General features: G+C 36.7%; 8 protein-coding genes across 9 annotated transcripts in view; 4 read left to right on the top strand and 4 right to left on the bottom strand.

Moving 5' to 3' along the window:
- The window catches only part of LOC136419604 (uncharacterized), a 61,407-nt gene extending 54,060 nt beyond the window's left edge, over positions 1 to 7,347 (top strand). Inside the window, exons 1-3 of one of the 2 annotated variants that reach the window (XM_066406075.1) lie at positions 5,136 to 5,187; positions 6,897 to 7,001; positions 7,051 to 7,347. In XM_066406075.1, the coding sequence (XP_066262172.1) occupies positions 5,155 to 5,187; positions 6,897 to 7,001; positions 7,051 to 7,347 (435 nt within the window). In that variant the 5' untranslated portion in view covers positions 5,136 to 5,154. Of the gene's footprint in view, positions 1 to 5,135; positions 5,188 to 6,896; positions 7,002 to 7,050 lie in introns of those variants that run through there. The other variant, XM_066406074.1, reaches the window with a different exon arrangement.
- Positions 1 to 19,834, bottom strand: part of LOC136419603 (uncharacterized) — a 69,929-nt gene that overhangs the window by 35,819 nt on the left and 14,276 nt on the right. The gene's annotated exons all lie outside the window — the stretch shown is intronic.
- LOC136419860 (uncharacterized) lies at positions 114 to 2,536 on the bottom strand. Its single transcript, XM_066406435.1, has 4 exons — positions 1,894 to 2,536; positions 907 to 1,410; positions 658 to 787; positions 114 to 296 (listed from the first exon to the last, which is right to left on the bottom strand). The coding sequence occupies exons 1-4, from the start codon at positions 2,095 to 2,097 to the stop codon at positions 211 to 213; spliced, it is 924 nt and encodes a 307-aa protein (XP_066262532.1). The 5' UTR covers positions 2,098 to 2,536; the 3' UTR covers positions 114 to 210.
- Positions 7,381 to 8,450, bottom strand: LOC136419605 (uncharacterized). The gene is made up of 3 exons (XM_066406076.1): positions 8,100 to 8,450; positions 7,801 to 8,042; positions 7,381 to 7,636 (listed from the first exon to the last, which is right to left on the bottom strand). The coding sequence occupies exons 1-3, from the start codon at positions 8,106 to 8,108 to the stop codon at positions 7,522 to 7,524; spliced, it is 366 nt and encodes a 121-aa protein (XP_066262173.1). The 5' UTR covers positions 8,109 to 8,450; the 3' UTR covers positions 7,381 to 7,521.
- On the top strand, positions 10,092 to 10,802 carry LOC136419607 (uncharacterized). Its single transcript, XM_066406078.1, has 2 exons — positions 10,092 to 10,192; positions 10,248 to 10,802. The coding sequence occupies exons 1-2, from the start codon at positions 10,169 to 10,171 to the stop codon at positions 10,647 to 10,649; spliced, it is 426 nt and encodes a 141-aa protein (XP_066262175.1). The 5' UTR covers positions 10,092 to 10,168; the 3' UTR covers positions 10,650 to 10,802.
- LOC136419765 (uncharacterized) lies at positions 11,661 to 13,312 on the bottom strand. The gene is made up of 3 exons (XM_066406299.1): positions 12,924 to 13,312; positions 11,965 to 12,240; positions 11,661 to 11,904 (listed from the first exon to the last, which is right to left on the bottom strand). Exons 1-3 carry the CDS (start codon positions 12,988 to 12,990, stop codon positions 11,693 to 11,695), a joined length of 555 nt encoding a protein of 184 aa, XP_066262396.1. The 5' UTR covers positions 12,991 to 13,312; the 3' UTR covers positions 11,661 to 11,692.
- On the top strand, positions 14,188 to 16,818 carry LOC136419716 (uncharacterized). Its single transcript, XM_066406245.1, has 6 exons — positions 14,188 to 14,213; positions 14,315 to 14,730; positions 15,021 to 15,757; positions 15,819 to 16,427; positions 16,490 to 16,728; positions 16,806 to 16,818. Exons 1-6 carry the CDS (start codon positions 14,188 to 14,190, stop codon positions 16,816 to 16,818), a joined length of 2,040 nt encoding a protein of 679 aa, XP_066262342.1.
- Positions 17,344 to 18,907, top strand: LOC136419718 (uncharacterized). The gene is made up of 4 exons (XM_066406246.1): positions 17,344 to 17,391; positions 17,528 to 17,717; positions 17,804 to 18,792; positions 18,869 to 18,907. The coding sequence occupies exons 1-4, from the start codon at positions 17,344 to 17,346 to the stop codon at positions 18,905 to 18,907; spliced, it is 1,266 nt and encodes a 421-aa protein (XP_066262343.1).

The raw sequence follows: 19,834 nt of genomic DNA on the forward strand, positions 1-19,834 counted from the left end.
ATAGCTCGAAACTGTTCAAACTACGACGTCGCCCCTTATTATTATGTGTGATGAGCTATTCCCCCTTCAAAAAAAGGTAAAAAAAAATTACAACTCGCCTCTAACACACACTGTTTTCATAAAGCTCTCTATTGTATGCATGTATCTTTAACACACGTAAAAGTCACTCAAACTATATATTTCTCGTCTTGATCCTGGTGCTTCTGGCCTTCAATCGAATTCCGACCCAATTGTGATGCTAATCTCTCCTGGTTGCACAAAGGTTTGATGATACCACTTATTTGTATCCAATACAACTGAAAAGAAGGAAATGATGACAATATGAAACCTATAAAAGTTAAAAGTACATTTTTGCAAAATTTTGATAACAGCTATTTAAGTAACAAGTTGGGAAATGCATCATTTTCTTTACGAGTAGGATTTTACGAACTGAAGTTAACTTGGAACACATGTCTGCATGAACAATTTTTCGTAAAATACCAAGAGGGATCACCGCCTGAAATTAAATTGATAAATTATTAAACACCCTGTATATTACTTTGGGCTTCTAATATAGAAATAGCTATTCACATTGAATCTCTTAAATCCGCAAAACCCTACATTTCCTAACTGGTTACATAGATCACTGTTAATCGTAATAGTAAGGAAAACACTAACTTATCTCACCAGGTTCCACTACAACTTCAAAAGGCTCACAAGAGTAGTGGCATTCAGGAGGTGGTGCCAGTTTCCACAATTTCTTTCCGCTAAGTTGGGCCTGCCACGAAGGGTAATGAACATTATCAATCTAAAAATTTTTTTAGTAGAATGATTCAATTAAATTAAAAAAAACTAATTATTCCTGAAATAAAAAAGAGTTAATAAGCCGTTGGTTCCATGCTTCTCACTCTAAATAAACTTACTAACATGCATTTGAGCTCCATAACCTGGACTTCCCATAAACACCCAGCTAAGAGACATGTGTTCAGTCAAATTCTTGAAGAAATATGGCTTTTCATAAAATTGTTTTAAGTATCTTCCAACCTCATCGTTGCAGTTATTCCACCCTATATACCAGGGAATTTCACCTTCTTTCATGAGGGCCCTCTCTGTGGTCATATTGAATACTTCGTTAAGTGATTTAAACTCTGTTTCATAAGGGAAAAACTGACAATTTCTGTCTTTACTTTCATTTATATCCACTGAGTCGAGGAGTTTTTTGAAAAAGTTGAAGTTAAACTGTGATTTTGCTGCCCAATTCGATGCGCCATCAGTAATAACAACTGGATGAGAATGTTTTATATATTTTTGGAGCATTGCTGTGGGAGACACATTCACAATTTTATCGACTTCTGAAAATCCCTCACAAAAATAGCAGTTTTCTGGTCCTCTGAATAGCCGAGATGCGTCGTTCGGTAAGCTCATGAAACACTAAAAAATAAAATCTATGAATTAGTATGTGCGGCGTAAAAAGCTAAGTGGGACCCCTTTGAAAAAGTGGGAAAATCAACAGAAGATCGGTATGAATATAGTAATAAAACTCGGATAATCCATAATAACTAAGATCAAAATATACAGGGCGTTTCTGGATAGATCCAAAAGGCTAAAGCCTGTAAATGGGAAATCCGTCTCAAAGGGGGTCTCTCACTTTTTATTTCCATGTACTACAGCTTCTTATTATTTTTCAGATAAAAAGCTCAATGTTCATCAAGTTAAACTCTCTAATTCCAAGCTTGTAATTCTCTCTAGGTTTAGAATATAAATGAATTACCCAGCACTTTCCTTTGGTGGGACTGAACGCCTTCACCTAGCGTATGAGCAATCTCCAATTATGACTACTGGTCATTCCTCAGCAAAAATGGTGAATCTTTTTCTAGTGTTTCATGCTCAAAAGAGATCCCTATGCAGACTTACCTCTGAATCTAAATTATGCATCCAGTTGGCCAATAAACTAAATATCAAGATGGTCAAGGAGACGGACCCACAATTGAACTTATTACTTCTTTCGGTTCCCTTAATCTTATTTAAAATGTCCAATCGATGAAACTCGGAATATGAAATATCAAATTTCTCAATGTTAGACATTATTGCCACCACCCGTTCCGTTGCCACGTTCATTTTAAACTGAGTGAGTTTCACACACTTTGCCAGACGTTCGAAACCTTTTCAATTTGAGACTTATCAGTGGTAGCAGATGATTGTGGCCGCTGTACTGAATAATCTATTTAACTTACCCATTCCACATGGTTAACGTATTTAATGGCAAACTGAGCCTTCCCAACAAACGGGTGAAACTCATTTTATGCGCTGCAGCATCAATGAAAATTTCATTTATATAAGCGCGCACGATATCTTCCAAAAGTGCTACAATAATGGTTAAAATGGAAATAGATCACGTTTTCTGGATATTGGACAATGTAAAATATTTTTAACGTGAAAATTTGCTAAATTATTTTTGGATTGGAAAATCGATAAATGACGAAACATTCGTTTAGAACGCAGTACCGAATAAAACAGTGCACGAAGCGGTGTCCCAGAGACTGTGAAGTCAGGGTGGTCCGAACGTGATTGTCCAGACCATAATTGTCTTGGTTGTCATTTTGCGGAATCACTGCATTTTGGCCTTAGGAGAAGGATCATACAAGCCGATGGTCACGTCAAACCGTAGGCCCTCAACGCAACATATTTGTTGGTTCTTTCAACCGGACCAACGTTTCATCGGTCACCATCTAGTACGTTGCAATTCTTTCACACACGAGGGTGAAATGATGTTCATCAGGTGCAAGACCAATTTAAAACAACTGTTATTTTTTGAAAAAGTGCGTGGATAAATATACAGAGTGTCTCTGAGAATGGTGTCACAAATTTGACCACGTATTCTGGACCCCGAAATACAGGGAAAACTTCATATTGTGAACTTAAATCGAAAAACGATTTGTTTTCCATGTAAAAGGTCCGAAAAGTGAGCTCCTGAGGATTGTTTTTGACTTAATAATTAAATTGGTCACTTGCTTCAGGCGTTTCTGTGCCATTCTTCTAATCAACCGATCTAATGGCTGGAAAAGCATTTAAATTTCGGGAGAATAAATAAATCAAATTAACACAGGCATAAAAATGATGAATATCATTTTGCACCCAGTCTATTTCGAGCCCTAGCACCTGCATTACATCTAATCTAATAAGGCGACCCGATTTCGCCCATAGGACAAAAATGGATTTTTTCTGCAACAAATGGAGATCGATCGATCTCGGTTTCATCGACCACTAATAGTTCAGACTTCCCAGCAGTCGACAGTGAAATAACGATGATGGGAGAGATACTTTTTAGAGACATTTATCTCCATAACTCCCGATGAAAACTCCTACTTTCTTCGTAACATTTGGATTCCTTATTCAATTTCAAAGATATATCAAGTTTTCGAGATATTGTACTGGAAGTAGAAGTAGATACGCCTTTCTCAATAAACTGTCTTCGATACGACAATGTTTCGAGCCATGCGGAAAAACAATAGAGTTAAATTGTATCCAGACGACGCCATAACAGCTCAAGGGCAGTTATGATTACTATTCCTTATTCTTGATTAATGCTCATTGTTTGCTAAAAATGTATTATCGTTCCGACTCTGATAACTGTCGATTTCACGCGATGCAATCACAAATGATGGGAGCAGATTTTAATGTTTATTTATAACACTTATTACATAAATAATACATATCACAGCTTATAACAAAAAAAAACAATACAGAACACAAATAATTAATAAATTAATTAATACAACAAACTCGAGTTCCACCAAATTCAGACACGGGACCCTCTCTTTTTCATCACACTGTATTTTCTGTATACAAAAAGCGGCCTAAAGATGATGGTCGCGGCCGTATCCAGATCTTCATTGATGTCTCTTTTCAGTCTCAAATCCGAAAAAGGTTGCCAACCAATGTTCTTGAATACAAGGGCATCATTTCCACCCTTAACAGCATCTAATTCTGCATTTTGCAGAGGTGCAGCGTGAGACAATACAGTAGAGCAGGATAACATTATTAATGTCAGAAAAGCTGCATAGAATAACTAAAAAGAAATAGAAACGTGAAGAAAATAACAAGAAAGTGCAAAATGAGTAAATAGCAACAAGACGCTTTTATTTGTTACGTGAGAGCAGGGGTTTAAATGGGAGTTGGCCGATGGCTTTATGGTGGATTTTCGTGTTGGGCGCAACGTTGTCACTGTTTGGCAATTTTATCGACAATAAAGGTTTTCTTCAGGGGTTAAAATAAATAGTTAAATATCTTAGTATACACTTACATAATCCATATCTCCTGAATTATTACCAAAAATTTGCACGTTTTTATCGCTAAAGCACTGAGGACCCACTGACCACCTTGCGCCCATTTCCGCAACATTTATATTGCTACGGACGAGCAAACAAAATTTCTCGATAAATTGGTTACATTTATGAGCTTTTTTGTTTAACAAATTAGCGCCTTATAGATCAGTTTAGTTTAAATTATTTCCTCTATTTACTTACGTGAACTGGCTGACGTAAGAACCATTTCGTAGTAGACTCTTCGATCTTTGGCTAATGCAAGAATGCTTAAGGTTGAAGTAAACTGAGGTTTTTTTAGGTGAAACTGTAAAGAAGGTCTTCAATACAATACCTGTAAAATTGGTTTCGGATCCCTGAAACTGCCACTTGAAGGAAATTCCAAAACTCGCTGGTGAAATTGAGTGCTTAAAAATATTCGTTCAGAAGTTATACATACTTTACCATGGAACTTCTCACGATTATTCACATAATCGTCAAGTTAAGAAATACCAAAGCGTCAATTAAAAAGCTAATTACAGCAGTACTCGGAGTGTCCAAAAATGAGTCACTTTTTGCCTGCAATAGAGAAAGTCCCAATAATTCTATTGAAATTGGAAACGACAGAATCAGCTAATGACAAGAGCTTATTCATTTTGGGTTTACTGCTCAGAAAAATGACTCATTGTCATACATATAATGATTACTTAATGTATATAGAAAAGTGCATATTTCTTCAACGATTAAACAGGCAAATGACAAAAGCAATTAACTGTCCCTTAAGGTACTGCCCTCATTAAATTTGGCACAATATAAAAGGTTTCGCATAGTCGCAAATAGGCACAGTATTACTCCGAAGTAGTGACACACAAAAATGCATCCGCTTTTCTCTATTTTTATCCTTCTGGTAAGTTTTTGTTTTTCACAATATTTCGCAATTTAAAGCAAATTGACGTCAATGTAACTCTTTAATTCCGTCACTAAACGCATTGTAAACAAACAATCATTAAACTTTCTCACTGTGTATCCGAAACCTCATCTTTTTGTTTAAATCAAATTAGCGCCTGTAGTAGTCTTTTTCTGGGGCATTAGCACCCATTAGCGTCATAGGGGGCCCGTTAAAGACGTCAAATACTGCATCGAGATCGTTTTAATTAACATATGTAACGAAAGTTTTGAAGCAATTTTCAACAAATGTATATATTTTGAAAACGAGTTCGTTTCAAATCTGGTTTGATACCTTAATCATCCATGAATAAAAATTCATAAACTTGTGGTAAATGATTTTTTTAGCCTCAAGAAAAATCTTTTAAAGACACCCGATTTGGAGTTCTGGCAACCGGATAGTCTGGGATTCCCCAGGGCTCCTACCCGTTAAAAACCTCAGGTTTTCATTTCCTGCAGCCTGCAACGACCCGGAAGTGTTCCTGGGGGATAAAGCGTCAGCATTGTTGCCCCTCTTGTATAGCACGCTCTATGCGTCTCTTTTCTTTGACCATCGTAGAAATGGCATTGATGCAACGGACCCACTTGGTTTTTGCATTCCAACATCTAGTTGATGAGGGTTACAACATTGGCCACGCATTTGATTAGGATGTCTCTGTACTTTTGGAACAGCGGACATTGAAAAATACGCAATGTCTACGACATCGCAGTTCCCACAATCCAAGCCCGTCTTCTTGAGTCTATGTATCTAGTTTTTGAAGCTACTGTGATCGCTGAGCACCTAAGTTAGATAGTAATTAAACGGCCCATGTTTGTACCATCAACAAATCTAGTTCAAAGATCAAATGGACCCTTGTCCGCTAGTCGTGGTCATAGTGTATGCTACTTTTGGATGGTTGTTCACTTAGCCTCTCGCCTCTCTGCCTCCGTAATCCGAGGAAGAGCGCTGAGATTGGTACATTCCTCCAGGAGGAGATCAATTGTTGAGTTCCTGCCAAGACCTGGATTGCCTCTAAGCATATCGTGCGGTACGCACAAATGACCCGCATCAGAGCTTTTCTTTGAGGATACGTGTATTAGTGTAGATATACCTTGCCTTACAAGACTGTAGACGGAGGTAGCTTCAATTTCACGGATTTTCGGTAGATTTTCGACACAGCTATTCTTCGATGTGAGATTTCTAATTCTGGTTATACACTTCGCAACTAAACAAACCTCCAAAATTCCCCATGAAATATAATATAAAATATTTTTCCTTTCATAAAAGAAAATATATTCATTGGCCTATCACAATGTTACCACATTTCTATAGTGTGTTCAAATGCATTTGTTTACATTGAGGTGTCGATGACGTAAACAAAGACGCTAACTGATGTCCATTAGCAAAGCACGGCTATTAGAAGTCTTCATCTCAACATTTGTGTCATTTTTGTCTACAGCACAAGTATTCGAAATCCAAATTGACTAGATATTCGCAATTACCCATCTCTGTTAGTGTTTGAGTAATATCGGGCATTAACTTTAGATCTATTTTTAAAATGTATAATGCATCCAATTCTTGTACACTCTATTTAGAACCTTTTTGTGTCGTTACACATCCTTATTACATCATGTAGACTTTGTAGACAAACTTTTTCAAATAATAAATTTACCTCGTTTCTCTATTCATAGGTGGTCGTAGTCGCTATCAATAATGCCCAGCACTGGCAGACCAACTCGATATCCGGCGGCTGGGGCCCACAGACCAAAATAGCCAATTCAGAAATTAGCTTGGAGGTAAATTTAGATTCGAATTTTTTTATCCAAAAATCATTGTTCCTTTCAGATTCCAGGCATATCCTCCACAGCCTCTCTCCAGGTAAACAAACAAGTTCCTTACTTAGAAGTTCTCAAATTGGTGCAATCCTTCCTCAAACTGAAAGGAGAAATGGCGGGCAGAATTTGGGCCCTTATTAACGACAATACCCACATTCTGGCAGCCCTGAGGGACACTTTGATCACGAAAATATCGACGATTCACAATTTCACTTTGACCTTAATCGTGATTTTGAGAAAAGTTATGGAATTTGCAGTTTCATTGTTTGGAAACTCGAGTGTCAGTGCCGGCTTTAACTTCGGGTGATATGGATAAAAAGAAAGTTTAATTTTCTTATCCTTTTTTTTCTAATGATAAATTAAAAAATATATTTAACATTTAAAATTTGTTATTTGCTTTCAGTACCTCTGGATCAAAAAATGTTAATGTCTAAATCACAGTGACAAATTACTCATGGTTTTGCAGAGAAACTTTAGATTTTTACCACACTACAGTGGGAAAATCGTCGTCTCTATCTAAATATCCAACGTCTGATCCTTTTCTGTCATACCCTCCTTGGTCTCTTTCATCGTAGTAGTCGTCCAAATCGATATATCTATAAGAAAACCACAATTTATTATGAAAAAATGATGAAAATTTCTATCAGCGCTCGAATTTTCATGACTACAAAAGCCTGAAAGACGCCACTGTCCATCGGACAGACATGCGCAAAAGATTCTTTAAGACTCATAGAAATGAGTTTAAGTTTGTAAGGCTTACTTTGAATGGCGTCCATAAGCCCTTCGAATCCTATGCAAAAGTTTGAATAATGCTACTTTGCCTGAATGAGGCGTATCTATAGTTGTTGAAATTGCTTCTTCTTGCATGTTTGCATCTGTAGTGATTTCTGTAGAAACTGTTTCGTTGAGTGTAGAGTCAGAAATTTGGGCTGGAGACAATAAGTTTGAAGGGAAAGCAGTTGCTAGAACGGCGGCAGAAAGAAGGAGGGTTATTATTGTCAGCTAAAAAATGTTAAAAATAAATTTTAAAAAATGAATAAAAGAGAAAGGAAAACTTACCTTATTCATCTTATTATATCCCGTTATTTTCTCTATTTATATGCCTTTATCTTACTGCACTGATTTGTATACTGATCTCATATACTTTTTCAAATTTATTTTATAGTATGAGAGTTTACCTTTGGTATTAGTACGCTCTTAAGTCCGTTAAACCATACGAATTCCTATGAATTTATTATTAATAGCATTCCGTGCTAATTGTTATTGAAAAACTATCTTGCTCGCCATATAAGACGTTACATCCGTTTTAGGGACAAATTGGCTAAATAATGTTGTGAAATAGGTTGTTTATTGGTTTTTGCAATTATTAAATCTTTGAATAAGATCGAAATCATCCAACTGGGTAGAGGATTATTTATAGTTCTGAAATTTTCCTGGCGTCAGCTATAGTCATCAACTACCTAAGTACCTAAGTGGGTTCCTACTTTTAAAAAAACGCACTTAATGAAAACTTTATTAAATACCCTCAATTATAAGTCTTCGGTATTTCGACGAACTTTTTATTGATGTAATTTTGAACTTCCAGTCCGTCTCTTTGTCCCCCAGAAGCCTTAGTATCAGAATGTCGAAACCGCTTCGCCTGATGCCTCCGCTTGGAGAAATAGTCGTCCATATGGATGATAATGCTGATGAGGAAAGAACAAGCTCCCAGCACCATATAAAAAAACATTTCAACCACCACATTGCAGATGATTTTCAAGACCAACCACACCATGGGGTCGCGGAGGATATTGAAGCTGATGGTCAGCCATAATGTTACCAGCTGAAATCGCGTTGTTATACAAAAATATTATACTTTTTTTTTTTTTACTTGCAAAATCCAGTAGAAGGCATTTTCTAACAGTTGTGTTATGCCCCTAGATGCTGAGCTCTTTAGTGGTTTTCGGGAGGCGCCGATTGGATGCACTAGAACGTGTTGCACCTCTGAGGCATCCCCTATTTTGGAGTTATTACTCATGCCTAAAATTTAACGTGAAATTTTTCAATTTGAATGGAATTTCGACTTTTTATCAAAACAACCAACAGACTGACGAAGCAGATTGACATTACAATTGACATCATGGAGTTGGTGGGAAAATTTCCCTTACCTTGGTCGAAAACGATAATATTTCAGTAAATTACGTATTAAATTTACTTATGTATTTATTTGGAATACTAGTTGAGGTGGTCATCAAGAGTTAACACACCTCCATAGGAAAAGTACCGGAATCGTCACAGAGGCTCGCGGTAATGGGGTGTGAATTAGTGAGGAATCTTCTACGTCGCTCATGATGAACCATCGGGGGCCAATTTTAGCACCAATTATGATTCGTTTATTTTCTGTGATTCAATTATGACTTTATGAAGAAATGTTCCAGAACGAATGCGAGACTTAACGTGGAAAACTTGTGTCTCAAATCGCAGAAATGTTCGAAAAAGGTAATTATATTCATGGAGTTAAAAAGGCGTCTAGGGGCTTAATTTCAGAGCTCTGATCCTTGTTGTACTATTACTACCAGCACTGCCTCTTCTTTATAACTCATGATCCACTAAAGGCGATAAAGCAGGTCTTTTAAACTTGAACATTCCGTAAAATTCTCAAAAAAATTATACTTATCGTAAATCTTATAATTCAGTTTTCAACGCAAATTGAATAACCAAATCGTAATTTAACTAAATTCAGAAGTGAAGTGGATCCAAATAATTACTGAACGCATAATATGTTTGTACCGCATAGAGCACAGTAGAGATATACTCCGTTGCGATTATTTTTGCAATCAGACTTCCAATATAAGTGTATGTAGACTTTGTACATGATGTATTTGGTTTCATATTTGAATTTGCAAAAAAACAATAAAAATAAACAGTTGAAGATTATTTTTGACGTTAAAATTATTCCACTTACCACGGTGATAAACTCAATTAACACCTCAGAAATTTCCTGCAAAACTCCAATTCGGAGAAATTATTATTAAAAGAATACTTGTTAGCACTTAATGACTAACCCTGTACAATTTATCTATATATAGAGTAACGATTTTCCGAATTTACAGACAGTTTAGAGATATACCCATCACACAAAACAAACAATGAGATTTCCAGTTTCTATTGTGGTAAGTTCGGGAAATTGATAAAAAATATTTCTTTTAACTTTTTTTTATTTTTAAGGCAGTTTTTCTGGCCATTTTCCCTCTCACAATCAACACCTCCGCCGCTAACCCTACATTCTCCAAAGATGAGAAAACAATAGAGGTATATGTGCCATATAATGTAAAGTACGTTCCTGCAGAAGTTGCCTCAAAACCCTCCTCCAAAGAAGAAGATTTTGTTTTACTACCTTTATCTACATTTTCCAATCTTCCTTCGGGGGTCAACAACAGTACAGGGGCACCTCCACATAAAATTTCCAAGAGACAAACTCGTCTCCATCGGTTCTATAGGCCCGTATTTAGGTTTTCTAGGCTGAGCAGCAACAGGCGCAGATTTGGGGGCTTTAGAGGTGGGGGCTTCCGAAGGGCCTCAGGTGTTGGTTATCTAAACGACAGGGACTATTTTCCAACTGTGGCTTGAGCAGTACCGGAGCAAAATGTTTTTTGCCCGGTGTTAATTTTCGTTAAACAGATAGAAGTGTAATTTAGTTTGGACGCGCAGATTGACTAATGGTACTGCAAATCTCAATAAGTTATTGTGATAAACATTGCTTTTACTATTGTAGTTTGAAAAATGTGTGATAAATACGTTTTAAATATACTTGTGTATTTATTATTTTATTGACAATTTAGGTATTAGGAAAGCTTATTTGTTTTAATTGTTCTAATAAAATTTTCCAGTTAAATAAACTTTTTTTAGTCGGAGGTTAACTGACTTTTATTTCTTGTAAACATTCTAACGCAAACTAAAAATAGAAATTTCTTCGATGAATACAAGATACCACTAGCTGGTTTAAATATATTCACCATCAAGTCAAGAGACATTAATTGAGTTTCATGAAATCTATATGTATAGGGTGTTCTATAGATTGTTGCGTTTTATTTTATTCCATGAAAACGCTTAACATTATAAAAATATTCAAAAGATCTTTTTTACACAAAAATATGTAACACTCCTAAAATTATTTTGATTTTTAAATAAACCAGTGGCGTGTCATATTTTTCGTTTAAAATGTTTAGTCACGTCAATGGGGTCGCCACTAATGAAATTAAAAACATTGTTTTCCTTTTAAAAAATGTGTTTTTACATCTATTTTATGTTCTCAATTTTTAATAAAAGTATTTAATGCCGAAACGGGCTTATTAGAGAAAAACTAAAAATATATATTTTTTATCACCCTGTATTTTAAACAGAAAGCGAAAACGGAGTCACGTTCAAATGAACTATTTTCCTAAAATCATTCACAAATTCACTCCTTGAATTTTTGGCATACTATTATGAAACACCCTGTATAAATTCGAAATTTCCGAATGAACTTTGGGCATACATCACCACCCGACATTTTTTTTTTAATACCGAGTAATCACATAAAAACACTTTCAGAATCTTTAAGTACCTACTTATACTATAGAATAATTATTAAATTTATGGAAAAATAATCACTTAACAAGCATTTGTGATGATTAGGCATCCGTTTCACCTTCCATGTCGTTATCAGCCTGTTCTTCAGGTGTTCTCAAATCGATTGCTAATCTCTTTAAGGGTATTCCAGTTTCCTCCGTTTGCTGTTTAATCTTCTTTCCATAGTGCTGAAACACTGTTGCTAATGCACATGTTATCCTTCGAGCCTGATCTTTTGAGTCGCAGACAAAGCTGTGGCATATAAAAGGGGATTCTAAAATTCACATGCAAGTAGCAAACTAAGAAATGTTTAAGTAATAGTGCGCAAACACACCACTCTTGAGGGTATCATCTTCGACTATTATCATGCTGAAAACTCGAGTGTACACTAAATCTTGAACACCATATGAAATGACTTCAACGGAAAATTTCTTTGATGGGCCGGGAACTTTTCCCATTACTTCCGTAAAGGTGAAGCCATCCTCGGTTATTGAAATGTTGACTATGGGTAAGATCGTTCCTGGGGGTAAATCTTTTGCTTGGGCAACTAAATGATCCACAGGTTTTCTAGTGAATTTTATGCCCCATAGTCCCTTAGCTGGATAATCACCTGAAGAATAAACTAGAAGTTTATGGGTTACTGTGAAGACATAGTAGTATAGATCATGGATTGTGAGAGAATAGTGGCGGTTTGTATGTCGGATAATACGAGGCAGATAATTTTTTTTTGGAACGGTGAGAAACAATCTTTGTCAATTTGGTGCAAGGCGATTGTGAACTCGATCGTATCTCCAGTTCCAAACCTGCTTTACCCTTAAGATACGGCTAAGGACATTTCCATATTTTCCAAAATTTCTACGTCATCTTTGATTTAGAGAGGTCAACAGCTTTTCAGCAATAAAAAAACTCCAATTCCACATTAAAAAAAAGGTTTTTGAAAAAAATGATTTAATTCCTTCTCTTCAGTTTGGTTCCCGAAGCGATATTCGTATCTAACTCATTGACCCATATCTCCTCGCTTTCTCCACAACTCGCTTAATTGAGTTTGTTATCGGATTTACTAAATTCATTATTTAATGCAAAAATTGATGAAAATATGTGCACAAATCAAGGGATCTATAAATTATCGTAGATTTCTGTTTACAGAGCTTGTGGTAATTGCATAACAATAATCTGTATAATGAACACAAATTAACAGTTTACTGCCAGATGTTTAATCGACAAGTGGAATTTTACACCAAAAGTCGCTGGTATGCGACTTTGGACGCATTTAAAAGAAATGGAAAAACTCACCTAAATATTTAACCGTGAATGTGAGTGGCAAATCATCGATTGTTATTAGCGGTTCCTTATCAGTCATTATTCCAAGTAGACGAGAAGTGATTCAAAAACGCACTGATCTTAATTAAACTAAAATAAACCCACGGTTTTAACTCTACGTATGAACACGACAGTTTCACTTTTCAGTGATTGAAGTAAACAACATCGGAATAGGACATCCTGTTCGTCTCGATGTTTCCGGTATACGCTTTTGTCGAATCTCACCGTGTAAAATAATCTGCTTTAGGTTACTAATCAACATTTGTTTATAGGACATGATATGACGACGGTGGCATGATAAAACTGATAAGATAGAAATGTTTTATTTGGGGCTTTTAAGGCGATATGCGCTACGCTTCAGGGAATGAATTAACATTATCAACGAGATGCTTTTCAACACACATGTCGGTTGCATTTATCTCATGCATGCTGGCGCTACAAGTAACAAGCAATTTCGATAAACTACTCATTAAATGGAGGTAACGTTGCGTCAAGGTTCATCTATTATATTTTTCACGTTTCATGAGCACAACCCTTTTTGCGTCAAATGTGTGTTGAATGCGTGGCTGCTTGCACGGTCAAACATTTTGTATGTCTGGATTTGATTTATAATCGTCATGTGTGAGTTGTAAGCTTATTTCAATGTTTCGAAGACCAATGCCATGGAAGAGACGGGCATGATGGTAAAAGAAAAAAAAAACAAAAAATACCTTTCAATAGCCCAACTTCGACAAAAGTGGAGCCACCTTTAAAGCGCTGAATACGGCGGTCCAAATGTCAGGCTCATCATTGGAATCTTGGAATCCATAAGAGGAACAAGGTTGGTTCGAAATGAGGGGCAACATTCAAAAACAATCAAATTTGTCTTTTCTTAAACGTGTCATGAACCATCCTCAAATGACAAATAAAATAATATTTTTGAATTCTCTGCAAAAATTTTCTTGCAAATGTAGTCATCCCTTAGCGTCACCTGGAAGGTAACTTCCAGAGAAACCACTGAATTGATCAATACTTTTCCGAGGATGCTATCCTCTAGGTAAAGTTGCCAAGATTTGGATCTATTGGCCCTTAGTCACCTGTCGTCTTCCTGTTTAGCAGGTTGGATCAAGTGGATTAAATAGCTCAAATTGCCACCCACCTCAGATTTGAAGTTATGAACGGCAGGATAGTTATTGATTGACGGGTGATTGCTTTCAACGAGTATGTCAAAAGTTCATAATCTGCATGATACATCTCGATGCCACTTAGTGTTTTTGATCTAATGTAAGTACTCCCTATTGCACAGCCATCCTAACTCATGACTCATATTGAACCTTTAGAGTAAAATGTGTGACAATTCTACTTTTATTCGGCCATTGTCGCAGCTATCGGCTACGTCAATATCCTCACGCTCTCAATAAGGTGTCCGACTTCGACGGTATTGTCGAAAAGGACTATTGGGATATCCCCGAACAACTTTGCAAGGAACAAAACTATTTGCCTAAAAGCACTTCTAATGAAAATGACCCTCGTAAAGGTGACATCGGTACAGAGAATGTAAATTTATGTGCCAAACATGACCCAGAAAAGAAACGGGGAATGCTAGACTCTCGTAGGGCTGGTAGTACTGGGAAAAGGAATCAATTAAAAACACATATGATCCGAGTGGTTCCGCCCTTGAGTAGGCAAGAGAAGTGTGATACATCGAATAGTAAAAATTACTTAAAAGATCTTCCATTATATCTTATGAAAATCGATAAGGGCGATCAGAAGGATCGGAAGGTTCCAGAACATGATGATGGTGAGCACATTTTTAATTACTACTTTATCTCGGAAGTTAACGCTTTTAATCCATAAATATTTAATTTCTGAGTATTTTCAAGTCATATGGGATTACCTGAATATGCATAATAAAATGGTCAGATTTTGTCGCATAACCATGGCCTCCAGTTAGAACCTGTTATTTGGGAAATTGAATTTTGATTTTATTTTTAAATATTTTAATATTTTTTCTATTATATTTTATAATTTATTTAATATTTTTTCTTAACATTTTAACCATATTTTTCCTGAAATCATATTTTGATAAAGCTGAGAGCTGCAAAACAGTAGATGGGTTGTGTCCATTCCCCCTCCTAGGAAGCATGTTAATCACCAAACTAATACAACCCAAAGATGGTTCCAAACCTTATCCTCTTGAGTTGGACAAACCTAAAACTCAACAATACTCCAAGAACTATATGCAGCGAAAGAAACGGCAGTTGAAATATTTGAAAATCCGGGAAACCGAGCGTAAGAAACTAAAAACAAACAGGAAGAATGGACGCACGTATAGAAGCATCAATGAAACCGCACAGACGCAAATAAATAATATAACAGAACATATATCTAAAAATTGGACGTTCAATAACACAGTAACTTTCACGCCTTTATACTCCGAAACTATCAATCCAGCTGAAGGACAAGTGTTAGTAACTGGTATTAAAGACCACACATCCTCTGAAGAACGGTTTTTGCTCGAGAAAATTTCAAGTAGCAAACCGGAAAATCGCATTACTACAGCTCTGGCACCTCCTGTTAATGCGGAAGTTCCGGAGTTCTTTCCAAACGGGACACATCCACAAAGTTCACCTAATGGTACTCTGACCAGTCTTGGACAGTCTCCTCAAGAAACTTGGACAAATGTACAACTTCCAGAAGCAACACCATCAGTTCGGCAGGATTCACAAAAACTTAAAAGCGATTTTAACTTGAAGATCAATGATCCTAAATTTAGGAAAATTTTGTTGGAGATTATGCATCGACAGCAAAATATGGCGAGTGTTGAGGTAAGCAATCCTGATTAATATACTATCTTGCAGTACGGCTCATGAATGTTGTGTGGGTAAGGATTTATTGCAGGCCACCACAAAAATGTCTAAGCCAACTGTTGCGAACCAGTCAGAGCCACCAGTTACAACAAAGAATATCACAAATCCGGCACTAAACTCACCAGCATCATCAGCTGGGCAGACTACCCCTGATATCGCTAATTCATCGCATAGTAAAAGCAGCTTCTGGGGCTTCATGGTTCCTTCTCCAATGCATGAAGCAGACACCAAAATGAACAAATCAAGTAAGGGTTCAGGGAAACCTGAAGAAATTACGGAAGCTTTACATGTTCTTGATGCCAATTTTATCAAAGTTGGTGTCTCTGCAAAAGACGATGTTCAGCCTGTGGCCACTCAATTATCAACCACACAGAACTTACTAAAATCTTCCGCACTCGTAAGTGACAAGAATGATGTAACCCAAAAAGAATCGAGTTTAGAAATGAAGGAAAAACTCAGCAAACTTCACAAAGACCTGAAAATGGTCCAGGAAATTCAGAACATCTTTAATGACGTGGCCAGTGCGAGGAAACAGCATCGTAAGGAAAAAAGGAGTGACGGGCCGAAGGACGAGGGCAACAAGAGGACACAGTCCGAGTTTGAAGATAAAGTAAAGCAGTACGATAATGTAATTAGTGCCATCATAAAAACAAGGATTTGGAATGAAACGAATAATAAGGATTTCTTCAGTGCAGAAATGATCAAAAGAAAGAATACAGAAGCAACAGGCAGCGCAGAACATTTTTTAGGAATGAGTTATCAAAATTTACAGTGACTCAAAGCACTCATATTCTGAGAAGAAATTTAGCAAACTCTAATCATAAGAATGACATATCAGCAGCCCGTGATAAAGGTTGGAAAACTAAACGTGATACTTCACATTATGGTAAGTATCAAAAACATGGGGAAGAGTTTAGTGTCCAATTAGGGTATGGAATCTTCGGCCCTCCTCTTTCTTCCATTCTGCCTTTTCCTTTCCAACACTTAATGATCTCTTTATACCTAGTTACCCATACTAAAGATGATCTAGATCTAGAATTTCGGCTGCTGAACTATAGTCTCAACAACTCGGAGTTGATATCACAGATGGTAGACCAACCCACCACTTTATCCACAACGCAAAATTTACTAGAAGCAAAAAAAATAACTTCGGAAGAGCTAATACCATTTAAAAAAGCAAAATTGCTCAACACAGACGATAAACTGTTAAAAATTGAAAAATCGTTTTTGACTCAAACCACCATCAACAGCGACCAAGACTATAAGGAAAGTCTCACCAATAGCAATGATCTCAATGATCAGGACAATGATGATGGGGGAGATTATGTTGCTGGAGATGGGGTTAGCCATTAAAAAAAAACATAATACCTAGATGTTTCAATTTCATTCAGGTATCTCGCGATGCCATAGTGAATGCTGCATCAGCTGTCTCTGCAGCTAACAGCTTCACCGATGATAACGGCTTAGCTAGCGAGTTATTCGCCGTATCTGAAGAGTTGCTGAAGGGCTCAGGTGAACTTACAGCAAAAAATGTTTTAGAAAATATGAATAAAGAAGGTAGAAATCTTCCTGCCACCCAATCAATTCTAACGGTTAGTAACGAAAAAATAATTCAAATCTTTGAAATACATATCCTTCGTTCTGACTGAAACATGTTAGCCACCTGAGCTTGAATTATGAAGAGATATATAAAGTCAAAATTAAAATGTTTCATAGCATTAATTTTAGCCGGAAGAGGATAAAGCTAAAAATGATTTGCCTCCTGGAAGACAAAAGGGAGCAACACAAGTTGAGGCAAATGGGTCTATTGAAACAAACATAGTAAGTGAAGCACTGACTAATGCAAATAGCCTCAGAAGGGGCGACGCTCCAACTCATACATGGAAGATGGTCGATAGGGGTCCGCGAAGAAAAAAAGGTAAGTAAAGGATCAATTTAATTTCCGAAGGTATTGCCCATAATGGGATATCCCATGCATATCTAACTACTTAATTTCATTTTTAGCTGTGAACCATGAAAGAGAAACAGGAAGTTCCATATTGAAAACTTACAAATTCTGCAAAGAAGAGGAAGATGAAGTAGTGTCAGAAAAATCCACAGCTTCGGAGCATACTGCATCAAAAATTTCAGGAAGTGCTTCGGCACAGGTGACAAGTTCCAGTACCGTTTTTGGATCTGAAAAACTGAGTACTTCATCAGGATATGAATCGTCTGAGTCTATATTATCCACCCAAGCAGCTGAAAATGCAACAACAGAAAAAGGATCAACTAAAGTATTTTCAACACGTAAAGAGGAAATTACTTCAGAAAGCGGCAATCATATTTCGGAAGAAAATGAAGTATCTTCATTATATGAAAGTAGCTTTAGTGGCGAATTAACAAGGGCCCTCAGTAACGAAAACAAGATGACAAGTAAAGAAGAATACATTGGGGCATCTGAAAATCACTTTGGAACTGAAGCTTCTACAGAAAGTGTTGAAAGCTTTAAAATAGAAGAGGCAACCTTTCGTGATGGGGAACTTACTAATGGGAAAAGTGAGGAAACAACAAAATCCAGAAGTAGCACTGCAGAAGCAGGAGTTCATATCGAAGAGACGACTGCTGAACCTGAGTCGTCGTCCGAAAGAAGCGCAGAAAGTGGCAAGACCGAGGAAACACAATATTCAGGACATAGTAGTGAAAAAACTGTATATGTTAAATCTATAGAACCCACATTGGAACCTTTCAATGAAGGTACCAACTCTACCGAAACTGCGGAAACTAGTGAATCAAGACATAGTTCTACAAAAACTGAATCTCATTCAATAATCGAAAATAGCAAACATGCACCTTCGGCAAAATTCGAAAGTTCCACTGAAACTGGAGCGACAGCTGAGAGTCAAAGCGCATCTTCTGAGGCTGGAGAAACGACTAGTTTATATTTCAGTAGCGAAACTGCATCATCAACGGAAACCACCTCAGCGCATTCTACATTTCAAGAACCAACTTCAGATGTAAAGTCACAGAAAACTCCAACTAGCAGTAGTGAGAAAACGGAAACAAAATACACTACCTCTGTATCATTATTAGAAGGTGGAACTACAGAACACACATCAGAAACAACTTTGAATGGTGCAAGCGCAACACGTGCAGAGGCTCATCCTATAGAAGCAACATCTATAGGGTTAAGTAAGCGTGAATCTTCGACAGAGACGAAACATGGCAATCAAGCAGGGGCCGAAGAAAGAACAAGGAACGGTCTTCAAGGGTCGGTAAAACCATTATTAATAAGTGAATAAAACCATAAATCATAAGTGTGTAAATTTGTGACAATTTAATGACGTTCCATTGGTAATAAAATGGTCACAACATCAACCTCATAAGTTTAGATTTTCCATAAGTCGTCTTCGTAAGTACCTCAAGACGATAATTTTTCTTCCATTTGCCATGGGAACGCAGTAAAGTTGCCGCAAGTATATTTCACAATGCAGTATATTTAAGTAGTTAATAAATATATCAGCCATCTTTTCCAGTGCAAGCTTGTCCAAATTACCAATGACTGATACAGAATCTACCCTAATTGCTGCAACCGAAACAACCTTTGTAGGAGTCAGTACTCATTCAACTGAATCAACAAGTAAAGAGATAATAAGTTCTACAGAAAGTGAAGTAACTACAGAAGATGAAACCTATTTAGAATCAAAAACAAATAAAATTGAAGATGAAAAAATTGCAATTCATAGCGCCAACGAATTTTTAAGTAGTTCATTAAAATCTCTAAGTACTGAAAGTGAAGCCATCATAGAAAAGACTGTAAAATCTACAACTATAGAAACTGAAATGTTTGATTTTGAGGCAGAGGATAACATGGGAAATTTACCTATTGTTGGAATTACTGGTGGTGACATGACTGAGAATCCAGAAAGCCTCAATACGGAATTCAACGGACTGGATATTATTCCTAAAACTACAAAAGTCATCGAAAATGCATGGATGACTGGAACGCACCATTACACAAGGATACTAGAGGAGCATAAGATATTAAACGAAGATGAT

Source organism: Euwallacea similis, chromosome 3, assembly GCF_039881205.1.
Source record: "Euwallacea similis isolate ESF13 chromosome 3, ESF131.1, whole genome shotgun sequence".
NCBI lineage: Eukaryota > Metazoa > Arthropoda > Insecta > Coleoptera > Curculionidae > Euwallacea > Euwallacea similis.